Source organism: Lissotriton helveticus, chromosome 10 (assembly GCF_964261635.1).
Source record: "Lissotriton helveticus chromosome 10, aLisHel1.1, whole genome shotgun sequence".
NCBI lineage: Eukaryota > Metazoa > Chordata > Amphibia > Caudata > Salamandridae > Lissotriton > Lissotriton helveticus.
This window is the reverse complement of record NC_136071.1, coordinates 346,354,131-346,373,684: the sequence shown is the minus strand read 5'-3', so window position 1 is coordinate 346,373,684 and position 19,554 is coordinate 346,354,131. Positions and strand designations below refer to the sequence as shown.

Below are 19,554 nucleotides of genomic sequence, written 5' to 3'. Positions count from 1 at the left end.
AAGCAGGAGCAGTCAAAGACACAAGGTCTCAGGCCCAGGAATCCGGACCTAAATATTAGTTGTGGCGAGAGATGGAACCAGGACAGGGTTTCCTTCATCAATGCAAGGCATATAAGAATGAAACTTAAGCGAGACACATTTGATACCAACCAGGACCTCTTTGCACGCCTTTGGCACACATCATTGAGAGGCTAAGAAGGTAAGAGCTGCCAAGTACTACGCAATCTGCTATTCAAAAGGACAACTCACAGGCACACCAAGGGGATTTGACATATATCACCTACTGACCAACAGTTCGTCATTGGGCTCTTGGGTGTGAAAAGATGGAAGAAACAACCATCCCTTTAGTTTCTTCACACCCACTATCCTTTCCTATCATGGTTACAGTGCCTTAAACTGGTGAAAAGCACAGGGCTTCAGGTATACAGGGGACAAAGAAACGTGATCTCCAGGCAGATGCTCCTATCGATACCTAAAGATACAAGGACTCCAGTCAGTCATGATTATATAAAGACAAAACCTCCCCAGGTATGAGTAGTCAAAGACACAAGGTCTCCAGACGTGAGTAGTCAAAGACACAAGGTCTCCAGGGAAGAGAACCTAAAGGCACAAGGACCCCAAGGCATGAGTCTTCAAAGACACAATGTCTATGGAGATATGACTTCAAAGTTACAAAGCCACTAGTTGTACCCAGTCAAAGACATATGGTCCCCAGGCATGGCAAATCAAAGACACATGTTCTGCAGGCACAAGTAGTAAAATACACAATGTAAGTAGGTATTTGATTCCAAAGACAGGAAGTCTCCAGGCAAAAATAACAAAAGACACAAGGTCAATGGGCATAGAAATACAAAGATAAAAGGTCACCGGGTATGTCTAAGCAGAGATACACGGTCTCCAAGGGTGGAAATCCAAACACCAAAGGATTTCAGGCATGAATAGACAAAGACGCAATGTTTATTGGCATGGCAATCCAAAAACAAAAAGACTGGCATACCTGGTCAAAGACACAAGGACTAAGTCCTAAGCAGTCTAAGATGTAAGGTCTCGGCATGGGAATCCAAAGACATTAGCTGTCATTTCAAGGGGGACAAAAGATACAATTGGAGCTTAAGTCTTCTAGGTCTCCTCACATGGGGAGAGTCTACCGACAAAAGGCTCTAGGCAGGCAGCCAAATATACCATGCCTTTATCAACAGGTCTACATCTGGATTCGAAAATCTAAACCAATATCAAGCCATAAGTATCACTGTGACCCAGGAAAAGTCCAGGGACTCCAGGTATAGTAGACCAAAGATTAGTGCACTATAGCAATAATTTCAAAGTAAGGAGCGGGTATCGTGGTGACTTTCTTGAGTGTATCTACACATTTAAGAATGTGTCGGTCAAGGGGTGGGTATCTCAAAGAAAACCCATTGGAGACAGGGAATGTAGCATGGTCAAGCAAGTAGATATGGTGGTACGCCACTAATCCCAAATCGTCCACCCACAACTTAGCCATAAAATGACCAATCTGTTTGAAGTATTGTGGTGCACACTCTCCCAAGGGTAAAATAAGAACCCCCGCAACACTCCCATTATCTGTAATTATAATTATATAATTCGTTTAGCGCACAAATCATCCCTGAGGGGATCTCTCGGGCCTGAGTGGTCTGCACAGGTCAATAAAAGTATTTAAGATCAAACAGCCAGGTTTTGAGAGATGTTCAACGTTTCGCAAGTTTGTGGTTTTCCAAATCGGATTTGAATTGTGGGATGCTCCGCTTGAATAAAAATGCATGTCATCATGTGTGGATCTGTGTCCATATTCTGCACATGCAGGTTCTCTGCCCGTCATCATCAAGCAACATTCAATTGCATGCACACTACATGCTTAAAGGGTGTGGGCTAATGCGATAGAAAATGGATGTCCAAAATTGATAATTGATCTTGAATGCTTAAGATGCACCATATGTTGGAAGCAGGGGATTTTAATGAGGTCTTCAGGTATCTTTATATAGCTCTACCTAAAAGACATCAGTGCTATGCTTTAATGCCCCTACTTCCCAAATCATTGAGGATTTCCACAGCTCGAGTAAAATCCTCAACCCCAAAGTGGATTGATGCCCCTTTTTTAAACACCTGATGCATCAGCATTACTCCATTAATCCTTCTTGACATGGTCCTGGATCTTTCCTTGCTATTCTAGACTTAGGACTTTACAACTCTTTCAAATTATCCCCTAATTGTGCTGACACGCTACTTGCATCACCTGCTACCATTCTGTCTGTAGGACACTTTTCCACAGCTCCACCTTTCAATCCTTAGGAGCTGAGGATCCTTCCAGTCTACCAATGTTCATCAAACTTACCCGGTTACATTCCAGCCAATCCTGACATTTGTGAGACATGTACAGCTCTGTCAATGTCTAATGCCTAACCTTAAGCCTTTCTGCTAATGCAGCCCAGAGAGTTACATGGCTCTGCCAATGCTTCTCAGCACCAATCAGGTGTACATTTACAATTCCAGCCTGGTGTGTACTTCTATGGCGCCACCAATCACCCTCATTCTTGATGTTGAGCACTCCATACTGCTCCTGCACTATGACATTCTACCGCAACTCCACCAAAGATCCTCACCATTACCTTAAACACCCTCCTTATACAAGCCCTAATACATCCACTGCCCTTGTGATGTTCATCAACCCTGACCAAGCTTGCTATGACATCTACAGTTCTGAAGCATGACATTTGGCTTGCTCAACCATGGCAGTCCTACACATACGAGAACATGCTCTCCGTCAGCGCTGTGTAAGGCTGGTGGATGTCATGGTTATGGACCCTGGCACTCTGATCCACCCTGGAAGAGTATCCCACTGCAGTAAGGATACATCGTGTTTTTCTTAGCCAGATGAGCACAAATTCTAGGATTGACTTGGTATGAGTAAGCCCCGGAGGGTGCTGTAGTGCTGGCGGGATATGAACTCCTGGCATGCAGATGGAGACCTCGAAGCCTGGAGGGAAGGGGGAGGAGTTGGCATGGCCCAGTGCGAGTTTCACAGGTCAATGAATGATCACATACAAACATGACAGAACAGATGGCAGAGACCTCGCCTGGGTGGAGCGACAACACAGTGCAGTGCAAGCAACACAAGGGCACAGGATAGCAAGGCATTACAAAGCGACAAACTAATGGCTGGGTCAGGAATAATTCAGAGCGCCCCATGAGCCATTCAGCCTGGCACCACCATCTTTTCTACCGCTCTTGTCACCTTAATCGTTTATGTGGTGCAAGCCACCCACAGCACTCAAATAATTGTTTCAAACAATAATAATTATTATTATCCAACTCAGTTATACTTCTTTAATCAACCCCAGAAGGATGATAGCCTGTGTGGACAATGCCAGATCAAACCTATCTTTTTAGGATGTATACTGAGCTCTGAAACAGACAAGGCACCCCATTATGCTATTTATTATTATTACTATTATTATTATTATTATTATTATTATTGTTATTATTATTGTTATTATTATTTTTTTGTTATTATAATATTGATCATAATATTAATAATATTTATTTTTATTATCAGTGTTGTTGGTGATGATATTTTTAATATTATTACTAAGGGAATTTGTAAAGTGGTTTATACAATTCAGTTGTCTTCCAGAGTAAAATACAAACGGTAAATGTCTGGTCTATCTCAATGTTGTGGGTTGAAGGGAAATCAATGCATTTTGTAAGTCACTGAGGCTGGTCGCTATTGACTGATTTAACACCTTGCGTGCGGTGCCGATTTCCCCCCGGTGCTGGACATTCCAGAACAGGGTGTGGTCGTGACGGAACCATTCCGTCATCAGCACAGCTCAACCGTGACTGATGACGGAATGGTTCCGTCACAAGCATCGAAGGGGTTAATGGTACGGAAACCAGCGAAGCACATACTGTGAATCTTACCACATCTAGAGACTGTAGCCTCCAGTTCACAGGATCCCAGACTCCCTTTCTACCACCTAGCGACTGTCCTGAGGCAAAAGGTTCCACTTGGAATATTCAGATTCCCAAAGCACTTCTTGAACCTGTGACTGGCTTTGTCTGTCAATGCCTTGCTTGGAATTTACCAGAAGAATAGGATCATAAAGTAGGACAATCAAGCGGACTATTTATACTGCATACAACAGACATTAGGGACCTGTTGGTGCTTAAATATTAGGTGCTAATGTAAGTCAGCTGATAATGATCCTTTTATCATCCCCTGGAATGAGGTATGGTTCCTCGGTTAGGAGGTTCAAGGCCTCCGCTACTGGGAGCATTTCGGCTTCGCCGGAGGCTGGGAAGAGGAGGATCGGAAACTCAATTCAGGGATACCTTTGAAACCGTAAATGACTCTTGGTCTTGAGTGGGATCAACCAGGCTCTGATTCATGCGTAGTTTCCCCAGTTGTGCTTTTTAAAAGTCGAATACCATCTGCTGAAGTATCGATACAGGCTGTGGTCTTTGCATTTGTTTTAGAGAAAGACACACTGAGGCCAAGAACTTGAGCTTTGACTTATATTGGTCCCTAGCAAGGATGTTACCACCAGCAGGGACATAGCTATCATGCTGCAGACAAGAGGCACCAGGGCCCAAGTGCGTGAGTGGCACACTGTAGTCAAATTATGCTTATGTTTTACTATCTAACTTGGGCAAGAGGAGGCCCATTGTACGTGCATGGTTTAGGTCCCAAGGCACCTATGCTCTGCCCCTGCCTGCCAGTAAGGATTAACAAGAGGCACCAGGGCCCAAGTGCGTGAGTGGCACACTGTAGTCAAATTATGCTTATGTTTTACTATCTAACTTGGGCAAGAGGAGGCCCATTGTACGTGCATGGTTTAGGTCCCAAGGCACCTATGCTCTGCCCCTGCCTGCCAGTAAGGATTAGAGTATCTGCAAGGGGTGAATGTACACGATATAGACTTCCTGACCCACCGTGCTCTGAATAAAAGCACATCATTTCTCACCCTCAAGGGGACCTAATGCAGTCGATCAAAAGGATCTGCACCCATCTTTCAAGAGAGGATAAAATTGCAACGTGGGCGGAAAAGTGGAAGGAGCCAGGCCTCATCCTAATCATAAGGGTTCTTCCTCGACTCAGGGTATGGCAGCTGTCATTATCTTTTACTATGTCATGGGAGTAAAATGTCAACCACCAGACTGAAGTGGGGCAGTAGGGTTGCTTCCAAAAGTCCCTCTTGGCTTTCACTGCTGTATATTAAGTAGGGGAGAGTAGGATGGCTTCAACTACACTGGGAGAGTAGAGTAGCATCTACAGCCTCTTTTGGGGTGGCGGTAGAGGAAGTACGTGTGGCTTTCACTACTTCTTTAGACTCTACAAGAAGATGACAACTTCCACTACTCATTGTCTGGGGCTAATAAGGTTGCTTCAGGAAGTCTCTCAGATGCCGAGAACGGACTGTGACACGTAAAAAGACATTATGAGGACTTCAAGGCACAAGGACAGAAAGCGGAAGAGCCTTGTTGGCACAAAGCCGGATGTCTGAAGGGCTTTGCATACATGGATAGTGTGAGCATTTTGTGGCACATATACGCTAGGAGTAACGTTAACCGTATGAACAGACAGTGAGGAGCTTGAGGAGCAGTGACAGACAATGTAAGGAGGCTAGAGCGCATGTGAAGAGAGCGAGAGGATCTTGCACAGGTGTTAAGGGTTTTAGCCTTTGAGCCTTCTTAGTTTTCCACTTTTCAATCACATTAAAGCTGAAGCTCACAGTATGCACTATATGAAAAATGTAGTTGGTTAAATATTTTATATCTACCCTCTCATGCTCTACGCTACTGGGATGTTTTAACATGGTAACGGTTCTATGTAAAAACAAAACTGAGAATAAACTAAGTGTAGCAATATTATTTGCAAAAAAAAATGATAAGCGAAATAAAAATAATAGGAAACTAAAACTAATTATTACAATAATGACAGACAATACAAAACAAAAATGAGTGAAGTACTATAAACTAGACAATAAACTAAACAAACTAAACTAATGTAGACTTAAACTAGACAATACAAAACAACAATGAAACGTATAAAATAAGACATACGAAACCCTTCACAAAAAAGGAACATAATGAAAATCAAACATTAAAAAAAAATATTAAAAAACTGATTTTTTTAAATCATAATTTCGCTTTGTATTTTGCTCCCCATTGGCAATACCCAGTTATTTCCAGAGGGCGGTGCTCTGAATTAGCCCTAAGGCAGCAAGGTAAGGAGGGAGGGTACAGTCGGGGCATGGGGTGCAGCATGCAGAAGGTGAGTACACAAGAAGGTGAGTTACCTGACAGATAACGTTATCATAGTACGCCAGCGCGCGGGCGTGGGGGGAGAGCTTACAGGGGGTGTCACAGAGTTTCCTTACATTTGGGTGGGAGCCTTCCGCGATCGTGGACAGAGAAAAGTTATCGTTGTGGAGCTCGGAGGGTGTCCGATATCTGCTGAAAGGGGCAGAGAAGAGCAAAAATATGCACTGTTAAATTACCATTTTTTTTCCTTAAATCACGCAATTTTTCATAACGTGAACAACATCTTCCAGTGGGAGACCTCTTTACTGTAAGATTAAATAGCAGGGCTTAGAAGTAATTGAGATCATATTGGGGGTTACATAATATCTTGATTCGACATTAAATTAAAAAAACAATAAAGGAATACCATATTGTAACATAACATCACATAATGATAACAGGTCAAGCTGCTTAACACACAACGGAGCAAATAGCACAAAGTATAAAGAATACATCATATAACGCAACACATAACATGATATGACATGACGAGAATGACATAATGACAACACATCCCAGAATATTCCAATCCTCTGGTACAGCTTTAGTACCGCCCGGTACAGTAGGTGTTTTGTTCCCATGTTCTCTGCTGACCGTCAATGGCGTAACGCAAAATGGCGGGCCGCCCCTATAGAACGTGAAGAACGGCCCGAGTCTCTCATGGCTCACAGATATTCGTTTGCTTTGGGCGGAATGGGCCCCCCTGAAGTGTTGGCGGGGTCCTAAAGTGTTGGGAACACCCTGCGCCACGCCCCTGCTCATCACATTACTCAGGTGTGTTGCTATTAGCCCCATACATACTGGAAGGTGTAGGAGAGCCGTCTTTCAGCCCAACGTCATGTTTAACACGACCTCACGCTGCCTCTGACTGAAGGCATTTTAAGGCGACAATTAGGCGTTCCCCCCTGGCAATGTTGCTTCCCTCCCTTGACTGATCATGGGAAATGTGCCGTCTGTAAACTAGATTTTAAATCCCAGCTGCGCCAACTCAGCCTTTTATCAACTCGAGGTCGATGAAATGAGTGCGCTGAGATAAGTACCAACACCCGTAATTCATGTGTCATAAGAAGACTCAGGTCGTGTAGCGTCATTCATACAACCTCCTATGGACTGGCTGGCGTCCATTCCCTCCTCGGCCCTCTGATCCACAGGTGGGAATGCTGCCATGTGCAGCACAATGTCTGCCCCGGGGTCTGATGGAGGCCTACGGCTGTCAGTGGCAATGCTTTCTTAGCAGCCTGTTCGACATGCAAATGAGCCCCCCCCCAACTCCACTGAAAGCATTCTGGCTCACTGAGCAGCGACAAAAGATCACATTAAGCCCATTCTCCCCACTCACTTCGCCTCCCTCATACTAATAAGCCGAGGAGCTCTTCCGAGTCCCCCGCAGCTGCCGCCCTACAAAAACCCTCCTTGTACTGGGGCAGCAGATGCGGCTTTGTCCCCCTGATCCGATGAAGAGGTGCCCCTGTGCATGACAGGACCGGTCCGAGGGAAGAAAAGGTTTCAGAGAGAAGTGGTGGAGTTCTTGGGAATCAAGAGGGGGCCTAAGACCCTCACTGAAGCAACTAAAATACATCCCTGCAGCACCCTTCTCTCACAGCCTAGAAAACCCTTTCATCGGGGCCAGCAGAGCCCACAGCGAAGCTCTTGCACACATGTTACTTTCTCTCTTAGAACTGTGAGGATGCTTTTCCTTAACCCACAGACTTAGCATATCTTCGTTTTCAATATTGAGCTTGACCTTTACCATACACTTACATTTTCCTGACAGTGTGAGTGAGGAGCAAGGTGATAAAGTGGCATGCTCAAGATCACACAGTTTGCTCAAGATCACACAGTTTTGTTAAGAGAGCAAACCTGGATTGGGTCTTAGGAGATCTTATTACACATCTGATATGTCCCTCACTAAACTGCAAATCCATCCCTTCATCCAGTAAGGGAGGATTCGAGCAACCATAACGGAGCAGTAGGAAACATCTCCCTATGTGCAGGAACTCGCTTCTGTAATACACGCAGGATTATTAAAGTTAAATTTTTAAAGCAATGGGTTGTAAGTCAGAGAATGGACCCATTTAAAGGAATCAATTACTAAAATCAGTTGGAGAAATAATAACAATGCTTGTGCAATACTCATAATCCAGGACGACAATTCCTACTGGTTCAAAATGAAACATGCCTTTTCTGCTTAATATAATAAAATGCTCTATATAATAAGAATCCTATTTTGGAACATAATGGTGGGAGAGTCCCAGGAGGTAACCCATGGCACTCACTTCATAAACAACTGTCACATTTAGTTTTTGGGTTTCCCAAAAAGTCCCAGTATAATTGGGCACAAGAGTCCAAAACACTAATATGCCCATGTGATATGGCTCAACTTCCTATAAATATTCAATAGCAGGCTCTAATCGATAATATTATGAAAAAATAAAAAAAACTATTGCAAAAACCCAGTATGATGCCAGAATTTTGTATCCAAAATATTATCTGACAGAAATATTTTGTCCTGAATATAGTTTATAAAAGTTATCGCCCCTTTGAAGTTAATGATACCAAATCTACTTGATATTTTTGTAAATGATATTTAGGACACAATATTTCTGTCAGACGATATTGTTGCAAATGATATTCTGTCGTCCAACAGATAAAAACTTTTCCTAGCACGTTTTATACAAGCAATGCGGTAGTGTAGTAGCTTGTCTTAGCACTGACATTTCTTAAGAGAATCTACTGGTACTTTGTTAGCAAGTCTGTGACTATGACCTCCATGTACCCTCTGATGATGATGAAAAATTAGGCAATTTTAGGGCATTGGCATTCTTTCCTTTCAATTGATTTCATCAGCAGAGGTCTATGAAGATGAAGCCATATTTTCTTGTGAAATGTTGTTATAGTTGAGCATTACATTGTCTGCAAATAGAAGAGAGGATGCGGAGGAATCGCCATCGTTTTCAAGAATACCCTCAACTGAACTGCCTCCACATAAAGTGGGTGGGAACCCTGGTCTACTGACCCCCAGGCCCCCAAGTTAACTTCTCATGCAGCATTATGGACTTCAGTACCCCACTGATCCACAACTCCGATGCATTCATCCTCCTAGGGGACCTCATTTTCCACCAAGAAGACTGGACTGCCCCAAACTCAGCCACAGCACTAGACAGCCTCAGAAACCTGGAACTTACCCAACATGTCACTAATCTTATGCACACCATAGCGCACACCTTAGACCCTGTCTTCGCATCTTTTAACCGCATGCGTGCGGGCGGAATTCCGCTCGTACGCTGACTTTTGCGAAACCGCATGTTACGTGACGAGCTGGGCTCGTCATCAGCGTAGCAGGAGGCTACGTCATGACGAGCCCAGCTCGTCATCAGCGTGCAAGGGGTTAACAACATCACGATCAACACACCCAGGCCCATCACCTGGACTGACCATGCCATAATCAGGTTCACAATCAACATCCACCACCGGAGAAGAACCCACACAGCGGGCCCAGCACGCTCCCACTCGAGCAACCTAGTGGAAGCAGAGTGGGCTTCCGCCCTCCTAGAGAGCAAACCAGAACTTACTGGCCACCTTCATGCAACATCGAAAACTTCAACAAGTGGATCACCAACTATGCTGACACCCAGACCTCCCACAAAAGAAATAACACAGCCAAATCAAGAACACAAGCCACCTGGCACATGGAACACCTCAGAATGACCCAGCAACACTGCAAACAATTGGAACAGAAATGGAGAACCAGCCCAGGGGAATCAGAAAAAGACACCTTCAAATCCACGCAGAGGAGATACCTCCTGCTAATCCGAGAAACCTAGAGGAAGGCCCCAGCCGAACTAGTAAACACCAGCTCCAACAGTAGCAAAGAAATCTTCGCTATCATGAAAGATCTCACTGTGGCGGAGCCAACCACCATGCCGTGAGGACACAAACAGCGCAAGCTCCTCACTGACCTCGAACCCCTAGCCCAACCAGCTGCCACACCTGCTCACCAATACCCGACGGGGTCTCTCTAATGTGTTTCACTGCTGGTGAAGCCCTGAGGCACTCGTGGAGATGCGTCATTACTGCAGCGGGCTCCGGATTGGGCACAGAGCCCAATGGTTCCTCAAAATGGCAGCTTTGTGAGGATAGGGAGGGCCGCATTGCTGAAAGATGAGGCAGCGCTGCGCTGTGGATGCCGCACGCCCCCAAAAGGCCCAGAGAGAAGCTCCTGAGCTGGTTGGAGTCAGGCCAGAGCCAGCAGAGGTTCGCACAGTGGGGCCGCTGTGCCAGGAGGCAACAGAGCTGTGTATAGGCAGGGCCCTCTTTGTATGGAAGTCCTACCCAGCTCTACTGCTGGGACGCAGGAGACCAAAGACATCGTGCTGAGTCATGGCGCTAGCACGGCGGACCCTGAAAGGGGCACACAGAGTACTGTATCTGCCGGCGGAATCTTGATCCCCGACTGAGGTCTGGGCACAAGTTTCTGGGGACCCTCCCATGACTGGGTCATCTTTTCTAGACTGAATCAGGTCTTTCCCCCACCCTCTGACTCCACTTTGCTGGTTCTCCGGGGGGCAGCAGGGAGGCCCGTAGGGAGTTGGCACCGGTGTCTGGTTCCGAGCAGGAGCCAGTAATATCCCAGGTGCGGAGATTGCCTTGATATTGCCCAGGGCCCCCAGCCCCTTGAGGTTGTGATTTCGATTAGGTGGAGACTGGGGGCTGAGACCACCCTGCAAGGGGGGCTCCATGTCCCGCCCATGACTGCTACTGAATGGTGACCCACCCCATTTGGTGGATGCTCTACGCTGGGTGGCCCCTCTTGCTTCGACTCCTACCTTGCACTCCCACATTGTGCTGCCCTGACCTGAGGTGGAAGGACTGACTCTGGAGTCTATGGCCTTGGGGGTGAAGACGCTGGGCAGCTCCTTGGTGGACTGGGACCTTCGTTGGATGCAGTGGGGACCACATCCTTCCCTCTATCACACCAGAACTCCGGGGTGACAGTCATGGCTGACTGAGCTGTCTCTGGGCCCTGACACTGCTCCACTATACTGGTCGCAGCCCCTGTGCTGGTCCGAATACCTGTTTGCTCTAGCACCCTTTTGCCTTGGCGTTCCTTCTGGAATGGCCCATAACCCTAATTTACTTACAGTGGGCCCGTCACCAGTGATGCTGAGGCCAAGTGTTTCCCATGGAGCTTTGAGACTATTTTTGGTGGTTGGCGCAGTGATCACCTGAGACCTGCCTGATTGCTGTTGGGGCCTCGCCTGCTGCCTGTACCGCACTGGTATCACTGCTGACTGATTGTTGAGAACCGGATGTTCCTCATTAGTACTTCCGATGGCATTTCTTCTTCTACCACTGCTCTTTGTACATTTGGGGCTAACAAGGGTCGCATACAAGGAACCAAAGAGGATGCATCCATGAGAGCCTTACAAATGGGGATCAAGCAGGGCGCAAGTGCAGGAGAAATTTCCTTCTTTGACAGTAAGTTCGATAAACTTCTGGCTGCGATTGGCTCTTTTAAATCTCTTTACAGCAAGTTTCCAAGTGCCCAAGGTTCTCAAGCATCTTCCTGAAACATATCATTGGAATGCATGCCTAAGAAACTCAGGGACGGCTCCAGGCAGAGCTTTATGGGCTATACATAGAGCTTTGAATCTAATACGTTGTCTGACAAGTAGCCAATGAAGACATTTGATGGCTTAGACCACCGATTGCTGTTTGAAGATTCCAGTTGGCATTCTAGCAGCAGCATTTTGCAGAACCTGTAGACTATTTAGATGTTGTTGCTGCATGTTGAGGTATAAGGCATTACAGTACTCAATTTTAGAACGAATACGTGTAGTAATGACAGTTTTTTAGACACCGACTGGAATATAGAGGAGGATATTTTTGAGCATCCTAAGAACATGGAAAGTCCAGGATGTAACCGCATTAACCTAGATTTCTTGCTTAGCAGACTGGAGTAGGAAGAGGGCCTAATTCCTTGGGCCACAGGATGGGCACCATAGGGAAGGGGAATTCCCAAACATGATATCCTACATTTTGCTTTAATTGACTTTTAAACAATTGATGTTCATTCAATTTCCTACAGCAATCATGCAGTCACAGAAATTTGATCTCACCATATTATTTGTTGAAGACAGAGTCACCACAATTTGGGTGTCATCTGCATAGGTCTAGCCCACAGGATCTGATGAGGTAGGCTAGAGGTTTGACATAAACATTAAATAATGTGGGGCTGAGAGCGAAGCCCAGTGGGAGCTGGAGTTAGTGAAATTGGGGGAATACGAGAGGGAAGAGATCCGGAAGGAATAGAGGAGAGGTGTGAATAGGATTCCCATCTTGCTTGCGTGGGATACCATCCTGGTGGCTTGTCCTCAGACTGAGCCCTGGTGGATGAGTTGTAGAGGACAAACCACTATCAGAGGCCATCTACAGAGATGCAGGGCTTGATTTCAACTCCGTTGACCCCTGCCCCTTTGTCCTGTTTGGAGTGTGTTAGCTTGACTGGCTGTCGGCGCCCGGATTGGTCTGGATGCAGTGACTGATTTTTGAGGCACTGGTTTGCAGGCGTGGAGGGGTTCAAGCACGATACTCCTATAAGAAAAACTTCAGGTGCATGCACCCGCTTGATGTTCCCCATTATTTGTATGCTGCTACTCTGCTGACCGCTAAATCAATGAGCGCTCCCCTATGATGTAATTTGTTGTTGCTAAATAATCTGTTTGCCTGTTGTACCCCACAAGGCTGTGTGCTGTTTGACTTATTGCAAAATAAAAAATGATTAAAAAGAAAATCAAAGATTAAACCACACCCACAACAGCTGCCGGCAACATTACCTCATTACAAAATCTGTACAACAACCTCTCCAAGTTTTTCTGCAGCAAGATCGCAACCTTATACAGCAACTTTGTCCCACACCATTATCCTCGAATCTCACCAGAAGCCTCTAAGTGACAAACAAAGACAATTGCAACATGGGACACCAACAGCACAGAGGACACCACAGCAATCATGAAGATCATACACTCCGGGATACAGTCAAACTCCTGCCCTCACCACATCTTCGACAAAGGAGCACCCCACATCCGCAAGACCCTTACCCCATCCTCAACACTTCCATCAGTACAGCCATCTTCCCAGAACCAAGGAAATAGGCATGAGTCAGTGTCCTCCTGAAGAACACCTCAACCGACCTGAGCAAATTAGTCAACTATTGACTGAATGTCCCCTTCATTACCCTGCCAAGGTCCTGGAACAAGCCATCATCAACCACCTCACCAAATACCGTATACTGCACACCACACAATCAGAATTCAGACCCAACCACAGCACGGAAGCCTTCCTCATAGAAGGAACAGATGACATCCGAAAGATCCTCAACAAAGGGGAAATTGCAGCCGTCAGGCTTCTAAACCTATCAGCAGCCTACGACACCTTTTCCCATCCCATTCTGATCCGATGACTCTATGAAGCAAGCATTCGGGGACATATCCTCTAGTGGAACTGCGTCTTCCTCACCAGAAGAACCCAAAACGTCATCATGCCCCCCTACTCCTCAGAAGCACAGGAACTCATTTGCGGAGTTCAGCAGGTCTCCTCACTCTGGCCAATGCTCTCTAATTTATATATGACCGCACTGGCAGATGTCATCTGGACTCACAACATTAGACATTCTGATGATACGCAACTGATACTGTCTCTCTCGGACAAAATACCCAACACCAGGAACATGTTCACAGCATGCATAACCAGAGTGGACACATGGATGAAGTCCAACTGTCTCAAGCTGAACATGGACAAGACTGAAGTGGTGGTTTTCAGAAAGACACCTCTCCATGCAACTCCAACTTGTGGCCTACAGACCCTGTACCCGCCCAAATGACGAGCCCACAAGCAAGGAACTTCAGAATCCCCATAGGCAACAAACTGGAAATGGCTGCCCAAGTCAATGCATTTGCCTCCTCCTGCTTTAACAATCTGAGGTTGCTGAAGAAAATTTTCAAGTGACTACCAGACAGCACCAGGAAAAATATCACAAAAGCCTCGATCACTAGCAGACTGGACTATGGTGACACCCTGTATGCAGGAATGAGCAACCAGCTCACAAGAAGACTTTAGACCATCCAGAAGGCAGCAGCCAGACTATCCTTCAACCTCGCGCACTGTGGCACATCACACCACACCTCAGGGAACTTCACTCTTCAAACATCACACCCACACCTACGAAACACTCTATTGCACCAGCCCTGCTTACCTGAACAGCCATGATCATTTCCACCTACCTCCCAGACACCTCTGCCAGACTCTCACTAGCAAACGCACTGGCCTCACGCATAAGCAGGACAGAGGGTTGCGCCTCCTCATACTTCGCTCCTAAAGCCTGGAACGACCTCCCACAATACATCAGAGCATCCTCCTCTCTTCTTGACTTCTGCAAGAAGCTGCAGACCCTGCTTTTCGAGTAAGCCCACCAGGCTGGCCCCACAATCCTGGTCAAGTGCCGGGATACCCTCACGGGTGATTATCATGCAATAAAAATGCATATAACATAACATATTGTGAGCTTAATATTGAATAGAAGCAGATATTCTCATAATAGAGCAAACAGCATCTGCTAAAGTCGTTATTTAAGTGGCCAAACAGGAATAGAGGACAGAAAAGAGTGTTGTCTGGTCACAAACAGCTCTGGGAATTTATGCGAAAGTTCATGATAGGTAACTATTCCTGCTTTTAGAAGGGGGAAACGCTATAAAAGTCACCAATATCCTCATCAAGTGAGATCTTCCATCCTTAGCTCCTAGTGGTTAGTCATGAAGGTATAGTCCTTTAGGCAACGGTTCAGTTCAAGGAAAAGGCACTTTTAATCGTCTTGAACAAATGAATGAAAAAGACCTAACATAGGGTTGAGGCGACTTTTAGAGGAGCTTAGAAGAAAATTATGGCAGCTTCTTTCTAGGGTTAAAGCCATAGCAGGCAATAAATCCCATAATCTCTGATTCACTTTATGGCTCACCTAAGAGACAACTTGATCTTAAATTACATTTCTTGAGTGGACGAGCCAATGAAAACATTACAGTTCATGACATACGGCAACATTTTTTAGAAGTTATTAAGGGATATAAAAAAGTTACTTAAACAGACGACGGACTGCAACCAATCTAGAAGTAGATTAAAAATGCAAAATTTACTAATTCCATAATTAGCTGCTAGGCTGCAAACATAAAAAAATAGAACATGGTTCCAAAGGGGTCCCGAAGTATATTTGTGGACCACGAAAATTCCGGTAGTAGATGGCCAACCACAAATTTGCCAGAAGCTAATGACAAGCTGTCTATACCCCAGAAGTTGACAATGCTCTGTGAAACTCCCAGTAGTAGATAACAGAGGGCACAAATACCAGAAGCAAAAAGAAGAATGTAGCAAACACAGAAGCACAAGCAAGATTGCAACAATTTCAGAAGTAGACCAATGTATTTAAGAATTTCCAGGAATGGCTGACTGTGAATCTGTCAGGCGTTTAGGGCAGATTACAAAACATCTAGATGTTAAATATTTCAGATCTATATGATTGGCAATATACCTTCATGAAGAAGTAAAGCTCCAACAATTTTAAAAGTACAAAATGCACTTAAAACTTACAATGGGATGCAAGCCATCTATTCTGCAACTTTTAAATGACTGCAAGAGCTTTTATAATAAATGTATTTGGGATCTGTTAAACAAACACGCTCCTCTTTTTCCAGGATTGGGGACAAGGCCCGCTTGATCTAACAGCATGGTGTAAGTGTGTCCCTCTTCTTCAAACACAGCCTTGCCTGCGGAGGTGGGAAATGTAGTCATCTCTTCTACTAACCACTTAATAATGAAACCTAGAATGCACATTACACTTACTGCCTCGGCTGGTAGACCAGATCACTCTTTTCAGCCCCTTTTAAAGCACATCATCTTAGGTGACAGACTGTCTTCCCCACCCAAGGATGATTTTACCCTTTCAGCATGAGGCCATTGTCTTCCTGGAAGAAGTGCCATGTTTAGGCCTGGCGAAGCCATTACCAGCCCTAGTGTGTTCCATAAACAAATACTGGACATTTAGTCTGAAATCTTCAAACCACTGTCCAGCTTGATGAATTACCCACTTCATCCATTAGCTTAAGGCATTGTCTATCATATCTTGGCTGAATACCGAGGAGTATTTTTGTCTCACCATCATGCTGTTGGCTATTTACATGTATCCTTCCTTCAGTGCCACTAGAATGCATGAGGGACTATTGTATATCTAAAAAGTACACACAACCATCACACCTCTTTTGACATTCAAACCCTTAGCTCACACGTGCATTACATACCTAAGGCAAGTCTTCCTTGTTTTGTTTTTTATCATTGTAGCGTAGGTTTTTTTTGTGCTTTTGATTTGTCAGCACTCGATTGTGAATCTGACCTTTGGGTGGCCACACCACTGGCATGTTCCTTTGCAGCTCGTAATAGCTTGAACTAAATACACAACCCTGAAGACTTATGAGATCAGCAACAAAATGGGCGTGCATCACAGGGTCAGACTATCTGATCTCCCCCAGGCTGGTCCTGTGGGTGTGTGCCAGGCGGCTCCTTTCCATCCTGCCGCTGGGCCACTGCTGCTGTTCAACATACCAGATGGATCCTTCCTATTCTGCCAAAGGGTCACTGCTCTTTCTCATTCTGCTGCCAGGTCGTTTAAAACAAACGTGAACAATCCAATGGGTCTGGCTTATAACTCCAAATGTAAACCAGACCTATTGACTTTGTCAATTCTTGTTTATGTTTTACTTTTAATTCCCAACACTGTCTCAAGAAAAGAGATCTCAAATGAACTTAGCTGTGCAAGACAATTTATTGCTTTGAACAGATGTGGAAAACGACAATCTTATCATTAGAGCTCCCGGTTTTCTGGTATTTATTTTTTGCCATTTCCATTTGTATTTATCCATATTTATGTATTGCTAATTTAATCTGTATTTATCCATATTTATTTTGGGTTTTGTGGAAAAATTAAGCTGAAATTAGTATATTTCCACATTTATTTAACTAATAAATATGCACTCATGCTTGAATGTCTGCCAGGTTTCAGTGCTGTGAACACCCACAGAAGATAAATCATAAAATATGATAATTTCAGTATCAACCTTGTGCATAGCTACTGCTGTTAAAGCCTCTTTACTAAAAGTCATTTCTTTTTTAATCCCCTTATCTATTAATCCACACATCTATTGACCTGGCAGTCATGGCAGACAGCATTTATAACTACTCAAAAAGCAACCCAATTTCCGTTTTTATCCATATTTAAAAATAAATACAGACAAGAAAATGAATGTTTTCTGTCTGTATCTATCTGTAAAAATCAATAAAAACTCAAAACAGGGAGCCTTACTTATAATGCACATACTTTAGCCATTTAGTTATTCTAATTACGATGAAATGCCTTGTATGTATGGCTTTTGAATTCATAAAGGAGCATCAGATTTATAGGAACCCATATTTTTGTATAATTTTTCAGACGACCTTTAGCCGTAATTACAGGGTTTTCATAGATGTGAGCTTCATTAAACTGACTCCCCCTGCACCAAAAACAAGGTTGCTCCTTATTTAGCCACGTTTGGGCGAGCAAATTCCTAGCAACAGTATCTAGGGTTAGCATCGTAAAATTAGATTAGTATCTGTTCCAAAGAAGATAATGGGAAAATATAATGTATTTTTGCCCCATCATACTATTCAGTGTTGAGGATATCTTCCGTCAATATGCCTAACATTCAGGACAGAGCAAACATTTGAATCCTATCTGCATTACTTGGAAGGAGCAGATTAAAAGTTGAGAATTTCCCTATGCTGTAATGCTCCTAATTGAGAGGCGTTATCATTATTTTTGTTCTCCAAAGGGATTTGCTTAAATACATAGAATTGCTGGGGTTTCCTATCTATTCGGGTTATTTAGCTGCCCAACCACATCAACTGTGATGCATACAAATTCTTAACCTGAGCAGAAACTAATGGGTAACAAGTATCCAATTAATAAAGATTCTTTCAAAAATTATGGATTCCGTATCTTCTTTTGTTTTCCAATCCTTTCTTTTTTTATTTTTTTCAATCCAAATTCATGTTTTAATCAATCCAATCCATGGGTACAGATCATAAGGGTTTTCATCAACTTTACAAATAACCAATAGACGTTTGCCAACACCTGTTGCTGTGGAGTGTTCACATCAACTGTGATGTTTCTCCTCCATAAATGCTTTGTATAAAGCTGTGATAGTTGGATTGTTCTGTTGAACAGAAAAAAGATTCCTATTTTTTTTGTCATGGTAGGTCTCTCCTCTCTGAGTAACTAAATATGTGGATAAATGGTTTCCTACTTGTAAGTGTTAGAAAAGGCTGTGTTAGATAGTAGTAGGGCCCTCGCAGTAGTCTCAAAGGTTTTCATTTGGCCACCTTCAAAAAAAGCTCACAACTTCTAGTAGATCAACATGTTTATAATGGTATGGTTGCTGCCTGTATGGGACGTAATTACAGTATATTGGACGATCGATTTATCCTCATGGTATAGTTGTTGCCTGTAAGGGAAGTAGTTTCAGGAACTTATGTATATCGGACAAAACATGAAAAAACCCACTACTGATCTAAATTTTACCCTGTCACCTCTTTAAAATACCGAGTATTCCCATAGCTAAAGAAATAGTGACATTGATGAAAAGAACAGAAGCGATTAAAAAAGTTACTACCATGGGTGCTATTTTGTGGCACATAATAGAGATTTTTCTTCAGAGTTGCCCTATAATATAAACACCAATCTAGGAGGCGTGGGAGACGAGTCCCCTCTCTTCCAGGCTTGCTGTAAATGTTTAGACAATCTTCTAGGTCTTCTATTATGCCAAATGAATTTAGATACCAGGATGTCTAATGTTTGAAAATAGGTCCTTGGTATATAGAAAGGCAAGATTGAAACAGACACATCACCTTATGCACAATAGCCCTCTTAATAAGATTAAGGGAAACTAGTGGGTGGTCCCATTTTGTTAGACCTACTAACTTATCATATATTTTCTCCTATTCGCTTTAAATGCTAGCTCACATTTGTCAGTGTGACCCCCAGATCTTTAGCTTGGTAGGCTACTTGGGAATCTGCTGAGGGGAAACCGCCTTCCGACAGTATCTGTATTTTTCCCTTGGGTCAGCTTGTAGTCGAAAGTACCCTAAGTAGCCACTAGA

At 44.1% G+C, this 19,554-nt stretch overlaps 1 protein-coding gene across 8 annotated transcripts in view; it reads right to left on the bottom strand.

Annotated features, from left to right (window-relative positions):
• Positions 1 to 19,554, bottom strand: part of CSPG5 (chondroitin sulfate proteoglycan 5) — a 254,451-nt gene that overhangs the window by 66,066 nt on the left and 168,831 nt on the right. For 2 of the 8 annotated variants that reach the window (XM_078662536.1, XM_078662537.1), the window contains exon 4: positions 6,315 to 6,471. The exons of 1 other annotated variant lie outside the window; for it this stretch is intronic. In XM_078662536.1, the coding sequence (XP_078518662.1) occupies positions 6,315 to 6,471 (157 nt within the window). The remainder of the gene's footprint in view (positions 1 to 6,314; positions 6,472 to 19,554) is intronic. 5 more of the 8 variants (XM_078662539.1, XM_078662541.1, XM_078662540.1 and 2 more) reach the window with 3 other exon arrangements.